Source organism: Eptatretus burgeri, chromosome 21, assembly GCF_056783735.1.
Source record: "Eptatretus burgeri isolate ZD-2024b chromosome 21, Ebu_testis_v1, whole genome shotgun sequence".
NCBI classification, from domain to species: Eukaryota; Metazoa; Chordata; class Myxini; order Myxiniformes; family Myxinidae; genus Eptatretus; species Eptatretus burgeri.
The window spans coordinates 654836-676871 of NC_140981.1; the positions used below are offsets into that span (position 1 = coordinate 654836).

At 46.4% G+C, this 22036-nt stretch overlaps 1 protein-coding gene across 7 annotated transcripts; it reads right to left on the reverse strand.

The window, feature by feature from the left end:
- Positions 1-5831: 5831 nt before the first annotated feature.
- Positions 5832-21971, reverse strand: LOC147008095 (uncharacterized). 7 transcript variants are annotated; one of them, XM_085865578.1, is made up of 4 exons: positions 15668-15948; positions 12434-12650; positions 10357-10989; positions 5832-7831 (listed from the first exon to the last, which is right to left on the reverse strand). In XM_085865578.1, exon 4 carries the CDS (start codon positions 7764-7766, stop codon positions 6795-6797), a length of 972 nt encoding a protein of 323 aa, XP_085721704.1. In that variant the 5' UTR covers positions 7767-7831; positions 10357-10989; positions 12434-12650; positions 15668-15948; the 3' UTR covers positions 5832-6794. The 7 variants fall into 7 exon arrangements, with proteins under 7 accessions (XP_085721704.1, XP_085721707.1, XP_085721708.1 ...); XM_085865581.1 differs by having other exon boundaries at positions 10353-10989; XM_085865582.1 differs by lacking the exons at positions 10357-10989; positions 12434-12650; positions 15668-15948 and adding exons at positions 20896-21041; positions 21852-21971.
- Positions 21972-22036: the final 65 nt, after the last annotated feature.

The following is a 22036-nucleotide window of genomic DNA, read 5'->3' on the forward strand; positions in this document are numbered from 1 at the left end:
CGTTAGTCCGAGAGGGTCACGACTGGATTGTCCGTCCGGTGGGTGACGTGCCGCGATTCGAGTTACGTGGCCGTCCGCACGCCGGCGGGCGCGGAATCCGCAACAATATATATATGTATATATATATATATATATATATATATATATATATATATATATATATATATATATATATATATATATATGTATATATATATATATATATATATATATATATATATATTTATATATATGTATATATATATATATATATAGATATATATTGGAGCAGATTTCAATGGACATGTTGGGGAAGGGAATAAAGAGGATGAGGAGGTGATGGGGAGGTACGGTCTCAACAAGAGAAATGTGGAAGGGCAAATGGTGGTAGAGTTTGCAAAAAGAATGGAAATGGCAGTGGTAAACACGTATTTCAAGAAGAAGGAGGAACACAGGGTGACATATAAGAGTGGAGGAAAGTGCACACAGGTGGATTACATCTTAAGTAGGAGATGCAACCTGAAAGAGATTAGTGACTGTAAGGTTGTGGCAGGGGAGAGTGTGGCTCGACAGCATCGATTGGTGGTCTGTAGGATGACTTTAGAGGTGAGGTTGAGGAAGGGAGTGAGGGCTGAACCAAGGACCAGATGGTGGAAGCTGAAGGAGGAAGACTGTTGCATGAAATTTAGGGAGGAGGTGAGACAGGCGTTGGATGGTGGTAAAGATGGGTGGGATGATTGGGCAACGACAGCAGAAGTTGTGAGGGGAGATAGCTAGGAAGGTACTTGGTGTGACATCTGGACAGAGGAAGGAAGATAAGGAGACTTGGTGGTGGAATGAGGAAGTACAGGAAAGTATAAGGAAGAAGGGGTTGGCGAAAAAGAAGTGGGATAGTCAGAGATGAAGAAAGTCGGTAGGAGTACAAGGAGTGGCGTCGAAAAGCAAAAAGAGAGGTGGCTAAGGCCAAGGAAAAGGCATATGACGAGCTGTATGAGAAGTTGGATACAAAAGAAGGGGAAAATGATTTATACCGATTGGCAAGACAGAGGGACCGAGCTGGGAAGGATGTGCTGCAGGTTAGGGTGATAAAGGACGCAAATGGGAATGTGCTGACGAGTGAGGAGAGTGTGTTGAGAAGGTGGATGGAGTACTTTGAGGAGCTGATGAATGAAGAAAATGAGAGAGAGAGAAGGTTGGAAGAGGTGGAGATTGTGAATCTGGAAGTGGGGTGGATCAGTAAGGATGAAGTGAGGACTGCTATGAAGAAGATGAAAAGTGGAAAGGCGGTTGGCCCAGATGGTATACCAGTGGAGGCATGGAAGTGCTTAGGAGAGATGGCAGTGGGGTTGTTAACCAGATTGTTTAATAAAGTCTTGGAAAGTGAGAGGATGCCGGAGGAGTGGAGATTAAGTGTGCTGGTTCCGATTTTCAAGAATAAGGGTGATGTGCAGAGCTGTGGAAATTACAGAGGGATAAAGTTGTTAAGCCACACCATGAAGTTGTGGGAAAGAGTAGTGGAAGCTCGGTTGAGAGGAGAGGTGATGATCTGTGAGCAGCAATATGGGTTTATGCCAGGAAAGAGCACCACTGATGCGATGTTTGCTTTGAGAATGTTGATGGAGAAGTATAGGGAAGGCCAGAAAGAGTTACATTGTGTGTTTGTGGATTTAGAGAAAGCTTATGATAGGGTGCCAAGAGATGAGTTGTGGTATTGTATGAGGAAGTCGGAAGTGTTGGAGAAGTATGTGAGGATCGTGCAGGATATGTATGAGGACAGTATGACAGCGGTGAGGTGTGCAGTAGGAATGACGGACCGGTTTAAGGTTAAAGTGGGATTGCACCAAGGATCGACTCTGAGCCCTTTCCTGTTTGCAATGGTGATGGACAGGTTGACGGACGAGATCAGACTGGAGTCTCCATGGACCATGATGTTCGCGGATGACATCATGATCTGTAGGGAGAGTAGGGAGCAGGCTGAATCGAGCCTTGAGAGGTGGAGGTACGCACTGGAGAGAAGGGGAATGTTAGTCAGTAGGAGTAAGACGGAGTACATGTGCGTAAATGAGAGGGAGGGTGGTGGTATGGTGCAGTTGCAAGGAGTTGAGGTGGGGAAGGTGGATTGGTTTAAATACTTGGGATCAACTGTCCAAAGTAACGGAGAGTGTGGGAGAGAAGTGAAAAAGAGAGTGCAGGCAGGATGGAGTGGGTGGAGAAGAGTTGCAGGAGTGATTTGTGACAGAAGGGTAGCTGCAAGAGTGAAGGGGAAAGTATACAAGACGGTAGTGAGACCAGCTATGTTGTATGGTTTGGAGGCGGTGGCGCTAACAAAAAGACAGGAAGCAGAGCTGGAGGTGGCAGAGTTAAAGATGCTGCGATTCTCGTTGGGAGTGACGAGGATGGATAGGATAAGAAATGAGTGTAATAGAGGGACAGCGCAGGTAGGACGGTTTGGAAACAAAGTGAGAGAGGCGAGATTGAGATGGTTTGGACATGTGCACAGGAGGGAAACGGAGTATATCGGGAGAAGGATGTTGAAGATGGAGCCGCCAGGCAGGAGGAGAAGAGGAAGGCCAAAGAAGAGGTTCATGGATGCGGTGAGGGCGGACATGCGGGTGGTTGGAGTGTCAATGGAAGATGTGGAGGATAGAGAGAAATGGAGACAGTTGGTCCGCTGTGGCGACCCCTAACAGGGAGCAAAGCCGAAAGAGGAAGAAGAAGATATATATATATATATATATATATATGTATATATGTATATATATTTATATATATGTATATATGTACGTATATATATATATATATATATATATATATATATATATATATATATATATATATATATATGTTACGGCTGTGGAAATTCGCAAACCACCATTCAGGTCCCGAAGGTGAGATAACTCAAAGTACATGTGTAGTTAGCCCCAAACCCGTTGTTTAGAGAGAATTTATGTGATTCATTCGGGTTGCGACGCTTTGAGTTCGGCGTTTTTCTGTTCTTATCTATCTTTATTTTGAATCAACCGCCATAACCATCAAACCACCACCGATAAAACCTACACCACCCTCACCTCTCTCCTTCGACGGCCATTCCCGCATCACCTGTGAACACTGAGCGTTGGGCTGTCTCGGGCTCGTTCAAGCGATACGCACCGAGCCGCGAGTGCAAATAGCGGCCTTTCCGCTGGAAAATTCGGATCAAGAATGCTACATGCCCACTTCTGATCCGTCCAATCAGCAAGCGCGGAGCGGCTTGGCCCCGCCTCAAGGCGTGTCCATGTGAAATCGAAATATGCAAATTCTAGGATCAGGGGAGGTTCACGCCCACTTTTCCTCCGTCCAATGGGCGAGCGTGGCTCCGCCCCCGAGCTCATCCTGATCCGGAAATTTGCATATTGGTTCTCCTGCCGGCCTATAAAACGCCGAGCGCAAGGCGAATCGTGGCAGAGAGTTTTGAAGGCAGAGTCAGTTTTGGTGGCAGAGAGTTTTGAAGGCAGAGTCAGTTTGGAAGAGCAGAGTGTGGCAGCAGCAGAGTCGGGTGGCGAAGGCACCGAGTTGGGTTCTGCAGTCGGCTGAGGAGAGTTGGGGGAAGAGGCCAAGGAGCTCGGGTCCGAGGCGAGAAGGACGGCGGTCAGCGACAAGGTCGCGGCGGGAGATCGCTCGTCGCCGGACCCAAGCCAGCCAGCCATTCTCCCTCCCCCAGAGCATCAACAATTCCCCCTTTTCCCCCGCGCTTAGATAGTGCAACCAAGGGGGCCCTGTTCCCACCCCACTCCAAACGTCGTGCCAACGAAACCCGCGAAGGAGCACGGAGTCGGGGCACAGCCACGTGGCCACGTCTGCGGCTCGTCCGCCAACGCGCCATGAGGACACGGGTAGGACCCACCCGGTCTCGCGGACCTGGCCGCTCCTTCAGGTCCCGCGCACATATTGGCCTACAGGCCTGTCTGCCCCCTTGTCTATGAGGGTGGCTTCTTTCCTTTGCTTTTGAGTAAATGTGGGTTGGCGCCGTGTCTTGTAAGGTAGAACTGTGTAAGTGTTGCCGTGTGTACGCGTATTCGGTTGTAACTCTGCGTCGTTGTTTCTTTTGTTTTCCTGATATAAGTGCATTCTGACTGTTTGGCTGTATATGTGTGCTTTCTGTGTGTCGCGTAATAAATGTGCATTGTGTGAACTATTTTCCCGTTTCACTTCGTCTTTTCTTTATTGACCCTCCATCCTGCTTCACGTAAAAGGGTTCGGAGTGGGCTTAAAACGCCCGATAATTAATCGGAACCGTCGAGGCCGACGATAACACCGCTCAGTTATCCAGATAGCACGGAACGGACCGCTTAAGCGGTTCGTGTCTGGAGTTGGCCTGCGGCGAGGTACGATCGCCCCGTCGACCATCCGCGCAGGTACTTAGGTAGATCGAATTTGGCGAGCAACCCTATCCTGCGCGGGTGGGCAATTGGCACGGTCGTGGTGGGGTTAAACCCCCACCTGTGACTGGCTCCCGGCGTTGTTCCGAGAGGGTCACGACAGAATTGTCCGTTCCGGTGGGCGAGGCGGCCGCCATTCGAGTCGAGCGGCCGATCACACGCCGGCGGGCGTGATTCTCAACAATTTTAGAGGAGAGAGGGCTTTTGATAGCAAAGAACAGAATGTACAGCTTATCAGCCCGGTCACCTTGTACTTGCAAAAGAACCAAACAATGTCCAAAGTGTCAAATAAAGACAAGTTTATAAGGAGGTGGTAGGCTTTAACAATTAAATAATAGAACAGTAGAGAGTAAAAAACAAACACTTTGACCTACTCAGACTGAGGCAAAGGTTTCTTGTCTGAAGAGTAATAATTTCCCCAACAGTGTTCTGTGAATTTCCACAACCGTAACAATATATATATGTAAATATGTTTGCATATCTAGAAATATAGTAAAGGTTTTTTTCTGGGGAGATTGAACACATGCTTGGAATGGCAGACAAGCTCAAAATTGCAGCTCGGAGGGAAGGTAGTGTTATAAAGGAAGCGAGCCGAGGGTCGAGCTGTTTGATAAGCATCGGGAAAAAGTTTCCCTCGTCCCAAATTTCTGAAATCCTCAATTTTCATCCGATTGACTTGAAATTTGAACGGGATTTTCATATCACCTTCCTGAATTCAACCACCAACTATTTTTGAGGTCAACATCAGCCAAAAGGTCAACATACGTTAAATTTCTGAAACCCTAAATTTTTATGAGAAGCCATTCGGGAGTTTCTATCAGATCTCACAGAAGGAAACTCCAAGGAGGGAAAACCCATCTGTCTTCCCTTTCCCCCATGATAAGCCCCACCCCCCCCAAAATGGTCACTTTTCACCATGAAAAGGGCACCCATTCTATGACATCACCCAGTAAACATTTTTCATTCATTTCCAAATCTGTGCTGTTGTCGATCTGACTCTGCTGTTCGACAAAAGGTTTGTCGATGTAACTGCACCTGTGTGTGAGTAGAGATACTTGGTAAAATAAATAATTTGTCAATTATAAATTAATTACACGAGGAATCAAAAAGAGACATCGGGATGGACCTTGCATATCATCATGGTACCATCCCTACCTTGTTTAAATACCTTTTGGTGTGACCATCCCCACCTGATAAATTCATTCATTTTTTTATGTTTCATGAAAATATTAAAATATTCATTCATTTAAAAAATGTTTTTTACACCTGTTGAACTGAAGGTAAGAAACTGAATTCTCATCTTACAAATGGAAAAGGGTTGTTGGACTTTCGATACAATTAACAATTTATATTCGTCCATAAATAATAATAATCAGATTAAAGTTCCAATTTACATTGAACGAGGAAAGTAATCAAAGATAAAGGTTGAAAAGATTGGGAAAAACAAACAATTTAATGGTCAACACCTGTACACCTGATCATAAGACGAACAAAGAATAAACCCTTACAGGTGATGTGAAGAACTTCCAACAAGAGGAACAACAAACACAGTCATGGGATTAAAGATATCCCAAAGTTTGAGAAACAAAATAGAATTCCAGTTCATGTTTACACTTTTAATAAATAAAAATTACCCCCGTGTGGGGTGACGGTCATCTCTATAATGTTTTTTTACGATCATAATCGATGAACCGTTGCCAGATATCTCCTAAAATGACAGACTCGATAGGTTTTGAAAATGGCGACTTTTATAACTTACGTGACCTCGTGACCTTGACCCTGACCTTGAACCCGGACAAAAGTTATATCGTTGTGCAACACTCATCGACCTCTACCCACATACTAAGTTTCATGAAGATCGGAAAGAAAAATTGGTGACGGACGAACGTTCGGACGGACGGATGGACATTTGGTCCGGCTTTATTAGGTCATCTCAGTGGAGATGACCTAAAAATGAATCGTGTGGGTGTGTTTGAGTGTGTGTTTATTTGTTTGGGTGAGTGAGTGTGTTTGTGTGTGTTTGTGTGTGTGTGTGTGTGTGTGTGTGTGTGTGTGTGTGTGTGTGTGTGTGTGTGTGTGTGTGTGTGTATGTGTGTCCACCTCCATTTTGGTAAAGGGTCATGTTTGGTCGAGCAAGTTGTGAAGTTTTCTTGTTTTCAGAGTTTAGTTCCGAGGGTTCTTTTCAGGATAATCACTGATCCCCATTCAGCCTCCAACTCTCGTTCGTTTGTAGTAATATCAACTCTCAGGAATGTTTCAAAGATCTCAGTGAGGTTCTTCTTGATCACTCGAGTTGCACCAATCACTGACACAATGTCGACACTCTTCAACTTGCAGGTTATTTTGACTTCATTTTCCAGATCCAGGTATTTGGTCATTTCCCTGATGACACGGTTTTCACATCGAAGTCGTTGGGTCCTCGCACCTCTGTTGTATCTTCGTGTGTATTTTTTGATGACGAGAAAAATTTGATAAATCAGCAAATGCCTTGTTACAAACAGAACACTGGTAGGGTTTATCCCCAGAATGTGTTTTTTGATGACGATGTAAAGCTGATGAAGAAGAAAAGGCATTCGAGCACACAGAACACTTGTAGGGTTTATCTCCCGAATGTCTTCGTTCATGTCGATGTAAAGATGATGAATCAGTAAATGCCTTGTTACAAACAGAACACTTGTAGGGTTTATCTCCCGAATGTCTTCGTTCATGTTGATGTAAAGATGATGAATCAGTAAATGCCTTGTTACAAACAGAACACTTGTGGGGTTTATCCCCGGAATGTGTTTTTTGATGACGATGTAAAGATGATGAAGAAGAAAAGGCATTCGAGCACACAGAACACTTGTAGGGTTTATCTCCCGAATGTCTTTGTTCATGTCGATGTAAAGATGATGATTGAGTAAATGCTTTGTTACACACAGAACACTGGTTGGGTTTATCCCCGGAATGTATTCGTTCATGTTTATGTAAATTTGATGAATCAGCAAATGCCTTGTTACACACAGAACATTTGAAGGGTTTATCCCCAGAATGTACTCGTTCATGCTTTTGTAAAGATGATGATTGAGTAAATGTCTTGTTACAAACAGAACACTTGTAGGGTTTATCCCCAGAATGTCTCCGCTCATGTCGATGTAAAGATGATGAAACAGGAAACGCCTTCGAGCACACGGAATATATGAAGGGTTTATCCCCGGAATGTAATCTTGTATGACGATATAAATTTGATGAAGTAGTAAAAGTCTTGTTACACACAGAACACTTGAAGGGTTTCTCGTTTCCTTGGATCTGCTTGATCGCCTTTAAACAACTTTTGTGGTTGTTGAAAGAGACGCTGCTCGATTTGTGATTGTCCTGGGAAGAAGGCATTTGCTGATTGAAATGATCTTCTGTGTCGAACTGCGCAGAGTTGGTAAAAGAAATTATTTCTTTTTCTGCAAATAGAATGAAACACAAAACTAACTGGAAAGCATGAGAAATGCATCATTAGAACCCCCCCCCCACCACCACCCAGCCCCCACAGTCCTGTCGACCCTCTTAGACCCCGACATACAGCATGTATATATATATATATATATATATATATATATATATATATATATATATATATATATATGCATATATTATAAAAAAAAAAATTTAATGTCGTGAAAAAACTTGGGGTGAATGTTGTTGTCAAGTTTCATTGAAATTGTGTCATTTCGGAGAAGAAAGCAAATAAATATTTTGGGGGGTGTTGATGCAAATTTCTCCAAAATTAGCAGAATGGGTTTGAGGGTGCCCAAAAATTGAAAAAGAATGTGACCAATTAAACTTGATTGATGATTAACTTGAAAAATTTAATGTTTTTGGGATACAGCACAATGTATTGTTATAACTCTTTTATGGGAAATGTACTCAAATACAACATGATTATTACATTTATGTACTTAAACATGTATCTATTTTAATAATACGTATTTGCATTTTAAATGACCTTGTATCCCTTGACTGTATTGGAAGGTTACCAGTCTGATAAGTAAAAACAACCATTGTTCCCCAAAACAGATTGGCGTTCCAAATAATCTTTAATCTTCATTCAGGATAATAGAATCACCTCGTATTTTATTTGGCTTACGAAGGGATTCCTGCATATAAATAATTATATGCTGGTGCCTGAACGTCTGGCTGGAAACAAGAGTCCAGCTTAAATGGAATGTGTGTGAAAATAATGACCAAAACTCCCATCAACCTTCAGGTCATAAATATTCCTTATCCCTGCAAAATTAAGCTGATCTCCAGATGGCGACTGCCACAAAGCTGTGAGTGATTATTTCCCCTGAACCCCAAAAACATCAGGTGTGGCGTCAGCATGTGTGGAGGATGAACAGACATAGTGTCACTGAATACTACATTGGAATTCAAAGTTTCCATGTGCGTACAGCAGAATCAGAGGAAGACTATGTGGCTCATTGCAGCACCTCTGAATTCTCCATCTCAATATGTTCGTGTTTGCATATGTTTTGTTTCAATAAATGACTCAAATATACAGAAGGAATTGAGAATTCTTCGACAGGGGAAACCCACCCATAGACCCCTCAGACTTCGATTTTTCAAATGCTGTTTCCAGACTTTGCTACGTCATGGGTGATGAAGGTTGTGGTCAACTTTGATCAGAATTATTCGTGTAATTTATGAGGAGAAAAGAAATACCTATATCGGGAGGCACCCCCCTCCACCACCACATCAGGCCCGATTTTTTTCATGCCGTCAACAAACTTTGGTGCATACCAGGTGATGAAGGTTGTGGTCAAGTATCATCAAAATTGTGTGTGCAGTTTCGGAGAAGAAATTGCGAAAAATTGAGGTGCACAATTTGCAGAAACAACCCCGATAACAGCAATAACCCTTCCCATCTCCTCCAGGAGTATCGGGGGAGGCTTAAAGAGAGAGGGTAATCAGATATTGCAGTCCCTCACCAGGACGTCTTTTGCACAGTGGTTCTGTGTCATTAATACAATTCAATTAGTGATTATGCATAATTAAGACGTTCCAACCTGTAATCGGGACATAATTGAGAGTCATACATTCCACGAGCAAGTATTCAACAGATAAACGTTCCAAAACTACATAATCAATCAATCAACCAACTCAAATTTCAATCGTATGTAATTGATAGATGTGCTCAGGTTTCAATGGTAATTAACAGACGTACTCACATTTCAATAATATGTAATTAATAGACGTACTCAGCTTTCAACAGTGAAGGGGTCTAAGGGTGAAAAAACAAAAGGGGTCTGAAATGTCCAAATGGTCTGAAGAGGGCTCAAGGTCTGAAAAGTGTTGAAAGGTTCAAAGAAGGTTGATATTGTTGTGGGCCGAGGTTCGGTGGCGATCAAGGACCACGAGGTGGAGCAGTGGAGTCGTTTCCCACCGAACATCCGGAATTTCGGTCGTAACCCTTGGATAACTCCAAAGGTCACGGGTCCCTTAGTGGACCGTGGTCGCCAATATTTTGATGCCATGGGGTAAGGTTAATTGCCTAATTTCAATATACCTAAATACCCACGTCGTCCAACCACCGGAGAAACCACACCCTCGGCCGACTTTGTCCGAATCGAGTCGCTATCACCGACTCAGATCCGGCGTAACCGAGCGGAGTTAACAAAGCCGCGCCGGACCAAATGAACAATTTACGGCACGATCGGCCTTGCTAATTCTCAAACCCACACCATGCGAGGCCAATGAAGGAAAGCACAGAAAAGGAGCTGGAACATTTAACAGGGGTTTATATTACAAAGAATAATCAGGGAGGGGAACACAGAAAGAGCAGATTTTTTTCGAATAAGAAATGTAATGTACAAGGAACGAAAACACTTCACAGCTCCACTTAACAGACTGGGCCCACGGACACACACACACCCAAAAAGAAACTGGACCCCGTGGGTCTATTTCGGTCAAGCCGGGCCGGGGTACCTGCCTGCTTCGTGCGGCCACACCGACTCCGAAACCACCACGGTGGGACCCGAAGTCCACGGCCCACGAACGAGGCCGCTCAACCACGATCACCACTGTCTCAGACTGCTCCAACCACGACCGCAACCGTCTGCAAAACGCTCGTCGACAACCACAAACCGCGCCGCAATCGCCAGGATCACCGTCTCCCGAACGCTGGTCCAGACAACCACAGACCGCGCCACAATCTCCACGATCACCATCTCCCAAACGCTGGTCCAGCAACCACAGACCACTCCGCAATCGCCACGATCAATGTCTGCTCAATGCTGGTCCAGACAAACACACTCCTCCTCTTGAGAAGGGAGGGTTTCTTCTCCCTCGCCATTCGCCTCCTGATTGGACCGTCAGTTGTCAGGCGACTCGTGGCGGCCTCCCGATTGGCTGGGGCGTGCGTGTGGTGTTCGCCCTCCACTCATTGGCTGGAAGAAACGCTGTCTGCTCCTCCTCGGAGCGGAGCTTCGAGCCGAGGCGACAAAGGCTCCGCCCACGTCCTCAGCCAAAAACACGTGCGTAATGGCGACCGGGTCGAGTGCAGGATGGCGCGCTGTTGTTGTTGTGGATGTCGTAGTTGTTGTTGTTAAAAGATCAAATAAACCTGAGAAAACAATAATTCATAGCGCACACATGTAATTCCCATTAGACAAAGTGGGGATTCTAACTGTAAACACATCCTTATCGAAATAACTAAGCTGAGGGACTCTAGCTGTTTGTGTGCACAAGGTTTCCAAATCCGTAACAATATGTCTAAAAAGGGTCTAAATGGGTGTGAAGGGGTCTAAAAGGCCTTAACAGGGTCAAAATTGGCATTAAAGGGTCTAATGGGGTCTACAGGCAGAACAAGGTGTAAAGGCATGAAGCTGTTGTCAATAAATTAACTCATGTGAGTCAATAAATTAACTCTGGAGTGTAACACGGAAACAATCGGCCAAATGACCTCCTCATGACTGTTTAAAACGACTATTTTGACGCATCGTGGTTAAAAATCTGATCGCAGAAAGATGTGTCATGAATTAACTTTGGGAGCTCAAAGCAGTGACGTCACAAACAAAAACACATTTCACTGTTATTTCTGATTTGAGAGATGGATGACCGATTTCATGCTGCAGACTCTTCTTCCTCCCTCTTCTTCGACTTCTCAGGGTGGTGACGACACTTTCTTTTCTTCCATTGACCAGCTTACAGTGAGAACTCTCAGCAAAGCCTTGGGTTGTCGAGAAAAGCTCCACCAGAACCTCCTTCAAGGTGATGTGAAATCTCACCTTGAAACGTCCAAATTTAATAACTCGTTATCCTCACTGAAGGAGAAGGTATTGCATTTGGGTCCGTTCGTCACTTGGTTAAAAATTATTTTTGATATTTATTTTATATATTGGTCCTTTTTATTTTTTTTATTTTTTTAAAGGCTCACTTGGCTGTGCCTGGATGGGTTTGGGGGTGGAGGAGTAGCAGCTGAAATGTGAATCCTATCCAGGTTCCCCCTGATGACTTCATCTTTGCTTTTTGCTTGTTTGGGTTCCTTCTGATTACTCCAATGCATTACTGTCCCGATTTGGTGTTCCATTTGATTTGAATTGAATTTATTTTAATCCCATTCCAAATTAAATGGAATGATAATAAAGATCAAGGGTCAGGCTCAGGGTCAGGGTCAGGTGTCCAATCAAAGCGGGACGTCTTGGTACCCGGTCATCATTGCCAGCAGTTATAAAGTGGAGGTTCCAAATTATGTATCTTTATACTGATGTAACACACCAGTACACAAACACCAGACAAAACAAGTTCTGGCAAGGGTCTGCAATCTCTGATTGCTCTTTCTAGTTTTAATTCGCAACGATAAATGTAATCACATCATGGTTCTGGAAACACCTCCCAACCCCTGAAAAACTCATTAAATCTTGTATATACACCCACCCCCACCCCACCCCACTCCAAGCCCCAACCCCCACGCATTAGGTACGTAATCTTTGAATGCCCCTGAGATAAGACATCGTTCAGAGGTCAGCAAGATCAATAATATTTGTCAGAAATTAAATATATCTCACCTGTCAGGCCAGGTCAGGTACGGGAGGATGCACCAGAGCAGCGCATCATTGTGTCCACTTTTCGCCGGTACTCCAGAGGTCTCCGTCTGGCCATCACACAGACAGATGCCTGGCCCACTCCCATCTCCTTGAGATGCTGATCAACCTGCTGCAACCACGAGGCACGTGGTCGGCCCATTGGCCTCCTCCATTCACGAGGATCCCTCGCCGAGAGAATCTAGTGAGCAGGATCAGCATCAGAAAACGAGCCACATGTCCACACAGCCGCAGCTGACGCACACAGACTATGCAGGATGCAAACCTCATTGATACCAAAGAAGAGACCTCGTACCAAAGGAATTAAGTCTCCGTCTCAGATCCCTGATCAGAGTCCAAGTCTCACATCCATCGAGCACGACTGGAAGCACCAAGGACCTGAAGACTCGGACTTTCGTCCTCCCGCACAGGTACCGGTAGCGCCACACTCCATGATCTAGTGAATCCATGACTCCCCAAGCCCGACCCAGAAGTCTCTTGACCTCTGGCTCAGAGTCAGCAGTGACATGAATATCACTGCCAAGGTAAGTGAATCTCTCTGTGACCTCAATATCCTCGCCACAAGCAACGCTAACATCCTCGACAGCTGGTGGATCAGCCTGGTACAGCCCTTCAAAGTAACTGGCCCAGCGGGCCTTCACTTCGGACTCCTCCATCAAGAGCCTACCACCCTCTGCTCTAACTGCAGAACACCGAGGGACGGGCTTGGAGGAACGCAATGCGCGAATTCCCCTGCAAGTAGGATGAGAATCACTTGAACACAGGTGATGCTCTACTCCCTCACAGATTCCTCACACATTCGCCTCCTTGTCCATCCTGAGCGCATGGACAGTTTTACCCCTCAGATCCCTGAACAGCTCAGCTCTGCCAGTCAGCCTGGCCCTGCAACTCTGGTCAATGGTATCCAGTGTTCCTTGAGAAACAAAATTCTTCTTCGCCCTCCGGTGAGTTCCAAAACATCCACCGGACCCATCAAGGATGGTGGTCTTGAAGGCACTTCACAAATCTTCAGGATTCCCCAAAGCACCCAGACCCCCTAAATCTCCACTCAGCCTGTTCGCAAACTCCTCAGCTGCCCTCTCATCTTGAGCTTGCCAACATCCAGCCTCGGCTGGGATGGTGCCATTCTCCTGGATTTAAGCTGAAACTTCAGAGTTGCCACAACAAGCCTGTGTTCAGTGTTGAGGAACTGAACACTCCAGCAGACCTTGCAGTTCTGGATCATCTTCCAGTGACCATCAACGAGCACATGGTCAATCTCCTTTGCCACACCGCCAGCGTTGGAATTACAAGTCCAGCGATGAGCCTGTTGGCGCTGAAACCATGAACCAGCCACCCTAAGTCCGTGACTTCTTGCAAAGTTAAGGAACTTAGTGCTATTCTGGTTCACAGTTCCACACCCATGGGGACTAACGCACGTCTCATAACCATCCCGATCAGTTCCAGTCGATGCATTGAAATCCTCCAAGACGAGAAGAGTATCTCGCCTGGGGCACTGATGAACCACAGACTCGAGTGTGGCATAGAATGTGTCCTTCACAGTGAGATCACTCGCCTCAGTCGGAGCATAAACAGAGACCAGGGAAATGACACCGAAGGAGTGATGAATCCTTAGTCTCATTACATGCTCATTGACCGGTGTTACCTCAATTATCATAGGAGTCAGCTTCTTGGACACAACCACAGCAACTCCTTCGGCATGGTAACCACCAGAGCGACCAGACCAATAGTAGGTGGAACCACCCGCCATGATGTCGCCACTACCTGGTCTCCGAACCTCAGAGAGTGCTGCAATACCGATGTCCAAACGCTTAAGCTCAGATGATAACAGAGACAGATGATCATCCTCTCTTAGGGATAGGACATTCCAGGCCGCAACCTGAAGGGACCACCTCAGGTTAACCCAAGGAGACCGCCGTCTGGTGGACACCTCAGCACCACTCCGACACACACCACCACAATCTGACCCGGGAATGTTACCCCGTGGTTTTTCCTCCTATCATCTAAGATTGGGGGTCCCGAAGGCTTTGCCCCAATCCCGTCATCCGGTGAGCTGTCCTGCGGAGGGGAGCTGCACACGAGGTTCTCCCACAGAGTGGGTTTTCAGATTTCTTTGTGGTACGTTTGCGGAATGAAGGGTTTTCCGGTGGTCGGAGTACAAATCCTGCCTCGAACCTCCTAATAAAGAGTAACCCCACTGCAGGAGGACGTCCGCTAACACAGTTGGTCACCAGATACGGATGGACGTTGGCTCACAAGGAGCTCCTCCACCTTTTGACAGGTTTTGTTTTTAATCCTGATGGGTGTCCATATCAAAACACCCTCGTCACCAGAAAACCTGGTGGGGGAGACTTTTTAGTCGCTGGCAACCCGACCATGGAACAGGTGAGTACAAGAGACCTTCAGCAGACCTTTCTCACCTGTGATTGACTATTTCTGTGACAGTGATCAGAAACCATTTGAAAATTAAAAAATTAATGGTTGCCAAGGTTACGGGCTCCACCCACTGCAATCTCTCCTCACTAAATTTTTCTTTGAATTCCCCTTTCTAACAATAAAACCCACTCCAAACATTTCCTCATTTGACGTGAGACATCCACAATTAAATTAAACAAACATCGACGATAAAAACACAAATCACGATGTTAACTTGGTTTTTTTTTCAGGCCGAGAGTGTCTTGGCAGGTAAAACACCACGTGGTGCTTCATGGTGAATTACAAACCTCCACCAGGCTGAACCGTTCACGATTTGTATCCACTGATCGGATTCGAACCTGAACCAACATCGAATCGGCTTGTTCTCGTCACCAAACCAAATCATCCACGACTTTTAGAAATATCATCAAGTGTCTCGTTTTTGTCCCCGTCTCTCAATGGTGAAGAATCACTTTCGATATTAAATAATTCTCGTGTCCGGATCCGGATCTTCACCAAAATCGAATCAATTTGTCCTTGTCACACACCGAACCGGTCCACCAAATTCCGTCCAAATCCATCCGCAACTTCTGAAGATATCCTGTTCACAGACAGACAGACATGGGTGAAAACATAACCTCCGTCCACCCTGGGTGGTGGAGGGAACAACGAGGGGTGAAGAGGAGGGATGAGCAGGGATTTCCCCGACACGGTGATGACGTCATACCGCAGGCGACCCCAGCTCGCCCCCCTCACCCTACCCCTCCAGGATCCCCTACTCACCGCACGGACGTTTCCACTCCTGACGGTGGAGAAATTGTGCTGCGGTCAGTAACGTGTCCATGTTGATCGCTCGTTATTCAAATGGAGGATCCCGGGTCTCATGGGTACCTCGAGTACCCTTCCCCTCCACCACAGCTTCCTCCAAGGATTCCCTTTGATCGGCGATGCACCCGCTGCCTGAGCCCCGACCTCCCCAAGCCGTGCTCGCTCACCACTCCCCTCCTCGAGGGCGGAATGGGGCCTAAACCCCCTTATCATGTCTCGGACAAACGAACCACCCAACGTCCCGTTCCGCCGACCCCACTCCCGTCCGTTGAGGTCTCCGCACGATCAGTGTCCAGACACAGGAACGTGATGCACGAAACTTCATCGGCACATCGTCGGTAAAATGGTGGAAGATGGGAGTGCGAGGGCGGAGCACGTGACGTCAAAACAGTGGGAGAGTCACAAAACACGGACGAGAATCTCTGGATTCGGAATGACCTTTACCCTGGACCTTTGGATTCGAAGCGAATTTTACCCCAAACCTTTCGCAAATGATGTGACGTGGGATTTATATAAAATAAACCGGATGATTGATTGATATCTTCTTGTATTCTCTCACGTTGTCGTCATTTCCGGACCTAAAAGGTGGGATTGTGCAAACTCCCGTGATGAGGCTGAGTCTTTGGGTCTCTAACTCTTTCACGTGGTCTTTCTGTCTTCTAACGTCTCCTCTCCGGCCTTGCCACTTGTCTCCGCCGACACGACGTCGAACCGCCCCTTGCTTCTCGATCAAGCCTCCTGTCTGGCCCCGCTTTCTGTTCCTTATCTCCGACCTCACGACCTCGACGAACGGCCTCTTGCCTGGTCCTGCCTGCTGCTCATCTCTTGCCCCCCCCCCCCACTTTGGACTCCGCTCCTCTCCACTCGAGCCCCTCCTGTAGACACGATCTCCACACGTACGGTTGTAGCCAAACAACTCAACCATTATCGGGTGCCGCACCACGGAGCATCCCTCCCCCGAAACGCTCAGTTACCGAGAAACTGTAACCTCAACTCCCTCCCTCCATGGCTGCAAAAGTCCCTTTCACAATTGGGTTTACTTTGTCTGAGTGTGTGTCTGAGAGTGTTGGCGCCTGTCCGTTAAGTAAGCCTGTATAAGATATTTTATTGTTTTGATTGTTGCTTTATTAATCACGCGTCAAGTCTGCACTGTGTCTGCTTTGTAAGTTGCTTGTATAATTGCCGCACCCCACACCTCTCTCATCTTTCCCTGCATTACACTCCCAATAAACCTTTGTTGTGCCACGTGCTTTTCCTCGCTTATTGTAAATAATTAATTGTAGAAATGTTCCCAGCTCGCCTTTGTCTTTTCCCTCATTGGTCCAGCATGGTTCGAATCCAGGTTTTGCCGGGTCTTTATTCCCAATGGTCCGTTCCTTCTCGCCAGTACGTCCTTGGCAGTGTCGCTCAGCTGCATCCGGTCCGGAAAGGAGATCCAATCCGGTTCGGACAAGGCGTACCGAGGGCGTGGTTCCCCGGTGGTTAAATTGCGTGGTTAATTAGGTAACCCGATTCACACATAAGTGGGAGGACCCGAGGTCACGCGGTTGAGTTATTGGAATCCACGGTCGGTTAAGCGACCCACCACGTCACGGAATTATCCGTGAGCAACGGCCTTCAATTCCGGGGAGTCTGGTGGGAATCGACGTAGCTTTCCCCCACCTAGTGGTCTTCTCACCCGACCCCGCCGGCCCACAACAATATGTCCTTGTTTGCATGTTTTGTTTCAATAAATGACTCAAATATAAAGAAGGAATTGAGAATTCTTTGACAGGGGCACCCCACCCATAGACCCCTCAGACTTCGACTTTTTAAATGCTGTTTACAGACTTTGCTGCATCATGGGTGATGAAGGTTGTGGTCAATTTTGATCAGGACTATGTGGGTAATTTCTGAGGAGAAAATAAATACCTATTTTGGTGGGCAACCCCCCAAATAAGGCCCAATTTTTTTTATGCCGTGAAAAACTTTGGTGCATACTGGATGATGAAGGTTGTGGACAAGTATCATCAAAATCGTGTGTGCAGTTTCAGAGAAGAAATTGCAAAAAATTGGGGTCCACTAATTGCAGAAACAACCCCGACAACAGCAATAACCCTTCCCCTATCCTGCAGGAGTTATCCAGCAGCAGTATCGGGGGAGGCTTAAAAAAGAAGGTAATCAGATATTGCAGGCCCTCACCAGGACTTCTTTTGCATGGTGTTTTGTGTGTTTTTGTGTCATTAATACAATTAAATGAGTAATTATTCGTAATGAAGACCTTCCATCCCATAATTGACACGTAAATAACAGTCATACATTCCATTCGCAAGTAGTCAAGAGACAAACGTTCCAAAACTACATAATCAATCAACAGACCAACTCACATTTCAATCGTATGTAATTGATAGATGCACTCAGGTTTTAATGGTAATTCACAGACGAACTCACATTTCAATAATACGTAATTAATAGACGTACTCAGCTTTCAACAGTGAAGGTGTCTTCGGGTGAAAAAGCAAAAGGGGTCTGAAATGTCCAAATGGTCTGAAAAGGTCTGAAAAAATGTCCTCAAGGTCTGAAAAGTGTCGACAGGTTCGAAGAAGGTCGATATGTCTGAAAAGGGTCTAAATGGGTGTGAAGGGGCCTAAAAGGCCTTAACAGGGTCTAAATTGGTATTTAAGGGTTTAATGGGGTCTACAAGCCGAACAGGGTGTAAAGGAGTGAAGCTGTCATCAATAAATTAACTCATGCCAGTAAATAAATTAACTCTGGAGAGCAACATGGAAACAATGGGCCAAATTACCGCTTCAGGACTGTTTAAAACGCCTATTTTTATGCACAGTAAAAATCTGATCGTAGAAAGTTTTGTCACGAATTAACTTTGGGAGCTCAAAGCAGTGACGTCAAAAACAAGAACACATTTCACTGTTTCACTATATGTACAGATGGATAACCTATTTTCATGCTGCAGACTCTTCTTCCTCCCTCTTCTTCCACTTCTCAGGGTGGTGGCATCACTTTTTCTTCTTCCATCGACCAGCTTACAGTGAGATCTCTCAGCAAAGCCTTGGCTTATTGAGAAAACCTCCACCACAACCTCATTCAGGGTTACGGGAAACCTCATCTTGAAATGTCCAAATTTAAAAGCTCGTTACCCTCAACGAAGGAGAGAGTATTGCGTTCGGATCCGTTCGTTACTTGGTGAAAATTTTTTTTTGCTCAGTATGTTGATCTGCAACGTTTGTCTGTCTGTTTTTTGTTCGTAAAAACAAAAAAGGAGATTTTTAATCTCCCACCGTCGAGTCTTCAAAAATCCAGTGACCCTCAAAAATGTTCATACTGATCGGATGTCACGTTCCACATATGCGATTATGACGTCATAACGAAGACACCTCTGAGGACATAAAAAAATCACATTCATTCCCCATGAGAAGTCCTTGCCATGCACCAAGTTTCAATTTTTTTCCTTGGTGCCGTTTCAGAGATACAGAGGTCCAAAGTTGTTCAATTTTTTTCCCCAAATAGGTCAACACGTGACCTATGACGTCACAACTATCATTAAAACATTCTACATAAGTTGTCGCACCGACGATGAAAATTTCATCTCGATCCGACAAGCGGTTGCCGAGAAAAACACAAAGGTTCTCTGCGGACAAACAGACAGAATCCCTCCATATGGAGTCCAACGACACTCCATGATGTGGTGCTTTGTCTGCTTCCTTGTTTATGACATCTCACCTCTGTGCTCCTTTTCTATCCCTACAATGGTCATGATGTCGATCAACATGACCCCGGGATACTCCTGCCCGGTCGAACAGGACAACACCTTTTCGTCCATGTCCTGCTTCTTGCTGGTCTCATGCGTGGGCACAGACGGGTCCTTCACGGAGTGAATGTCTTCCTCCACGCACTCATGACAGTTGGTGCAACCCTGTGGACCTCCTCCCACTCCATCGCCACCGGTGACCAGCGCACGCGGCAGGGTAGCGCACAACCGTATCGTATCGGCTGGACGGGCCAGGACGGCTCCAGATAGGGCACGACCCGCGAGTCCGTCGAGGACCCCATCAATATCTCGGTCTCGTCACAATCCACACCACATCCAACGCCACCACGGGGCCAGGATGGATGGGTCGTGCCACAAATGCAAGTCTTTCGACGCGATATTCGACAATGGCACGAGTGTGGTCTTCAGGCCCCCCATCCATCCTTGGGCACCGCTGTGTGGACCGTCTGACATTTCAGACGGGGTGTCCGCATCGCATCGCTCGGGGTCATGTCCGTCGGGATGCGTTGCGGTCACCATATCCAGCACCACACTCGACGGTGGGGGGGGGGGGGGGAAGAGCAGGACATCTCAAACCGTCACTGGGGCGTGGTTAAAGAGAGTCATGTGACCCGCCCATGTTCTGGAGCTGTACCGAGTGGTTGAAAACGCTTGAGTGGCACACCTTTTGGAATAAAGAAGTACAGTGCATGCGAAAGTTGGCTGTCCTGCTTGCTTGCTGGTCTCTACCTGCATCATGTACCTGCCAGCCTATGACAGTCTCCACCACCAACACCCGTCTGCTTTCCCTGCCATGACCACTGGCCTGTGTGCCGTCTGTTTTGTTCCACGACTACCAAAGCCAGCCATGCCCGTCGTGCCCACGTGACCCCCCCAACGTGAATACTTCCAACATTCGTGTGAATAAAATAAAAATGTTTCCATCATGAGCTATTATTTGAACAGAGACCCCAACACTGACACCCGTCATCTTCTCCACAGATGTCGGTGATGCGTACATCAGTAGATCCAGCCTTGCCAGACTTTCCAGATCAGTCGATATAGAGTCCAGTGCGTTCCTGTATTAGCGAATCACGTGTTCGTGACGTCAGATTCGCGGCAAAACACGTGACCTTCAAAAATTACGCGGGGAAACTCACAGCATGATGAGTTAAAAAAAAAAAAAAAAAAAAGAAACATTTTATTTTTAAAAGTGAATTTTGGGTTAAAATCGCGTCCGTGATTTCAAATGAATTCAAAGAATGAAAGTTCAGTTTGAACGGATTGTTTGTGTTTCAGATTCTGTTGTGAAACTGGAGTTCGAGTCCAAGTTCCTGATGATTCGTTCCCTCGACACGAAGGTTCGAATGAAACGACATTCTTTTTGTTCTATTTTTATATTGACACACATTAACACCCTTACAAACCAACATACATCACCATTGTAGTGTAGTGTTTGCAAGGTACAAACGTCCATCTCCTCCTCGTCCTCTTCCTTTTTTTTATCAATCCAAATTATTCCTTCCTGTGGAGTTGGATGAGGAACGGTTCGATCCTCTTGTGACGACAACTTCCCCAGAACTGATTAGGAATAGAAAGATAAATAAATGGGAATTATTTAATAATTAATATAAGGGGAATCCCCCAACAAACTGTCAATGGACCCGCCAATGTTCATTTGGGACGGTTCACGACCATTTAAAGTGTGTATACATCCGCGGGGGATCAAAACACGCCCACTTAAAGGCACGCCCACTTAAAACCACGCCCACTTCCGCTGCTTTGCAATCCGCCAAGTGTCTCTTACTCCCTCGGTTCGTCTCCCATTGCCTTTCACTCTCTCACCCTCTCACCCTCTCACCCTCTCACTCTCTCACTCTCTCACCCTCTCACCCTCTCACTCTCTCACCCTCTCACTCTCTCACCCTCTCACCCTCTCACCCTCTCACTCTCTCACTCTCTCACCCTCTCACCCTCTCACTCTCTCACCCTCTCACTCTCTCACCCTCTCACCCTCTCACTCTCTCACCCTCTCACTCTCTCACCCTCTCACTCTCACTCTCTCACTCTCACCCTCTCACCCTCTCACCCTCTCACTCTCTCAACCTCTCACCCTCTCACTCTCACTCTCTCACTCTCTCACCCTCTCACCCTCTCACCTTCTCACTCTCTCACCCTCTCACTCTCTCACCCTCTCACTCTCTCACCCTCTCACTCTCTCACCCTCTCACTCTCTCACCCTCTCACCCTCTCACCCTCTCACTCTCTCACCCTCTCACCCTCTCACTCTCTCACCCTCTCACCCTCTCACTCTCTCACCATCTCACCCTCTCACTCTCTCACTCTCTCACTCTCTCACCCTCTCAATCTCTCACCCTCTCACTCTCTCACCCTCTCACTCTTTCTCCTCCCTGGGAATCACTATCTGCAGGAGTCAATGGGTTGAGGACTTGGTACGATGCAGCCCTGGTGATGTGGACGCCCTTCCTCGCTGTTCTGTGTTTTCTTCTCTGTTCCTGTGAAGGTGAGACTCCATTATTGTTGACAACGGCGCAATGGCGGATCCAGGGGTCGGT

Coding starts and splice junctions, on each gene's coding strand:
- LOC147008095 (XM_085865577.1), bottom strand. CDS start 15,728: ATGGACACGTTACTGACCGCAGCACAATTTCTCCACCGTCAGGAGTGG. Junction 7,832..15,667: donor GGAGTGGAAACGTCCGTGCG/GTGAGTAGGGGA, acceptor TTCTATTTGCAG/AAAAAGAAATAATTTCTTTT.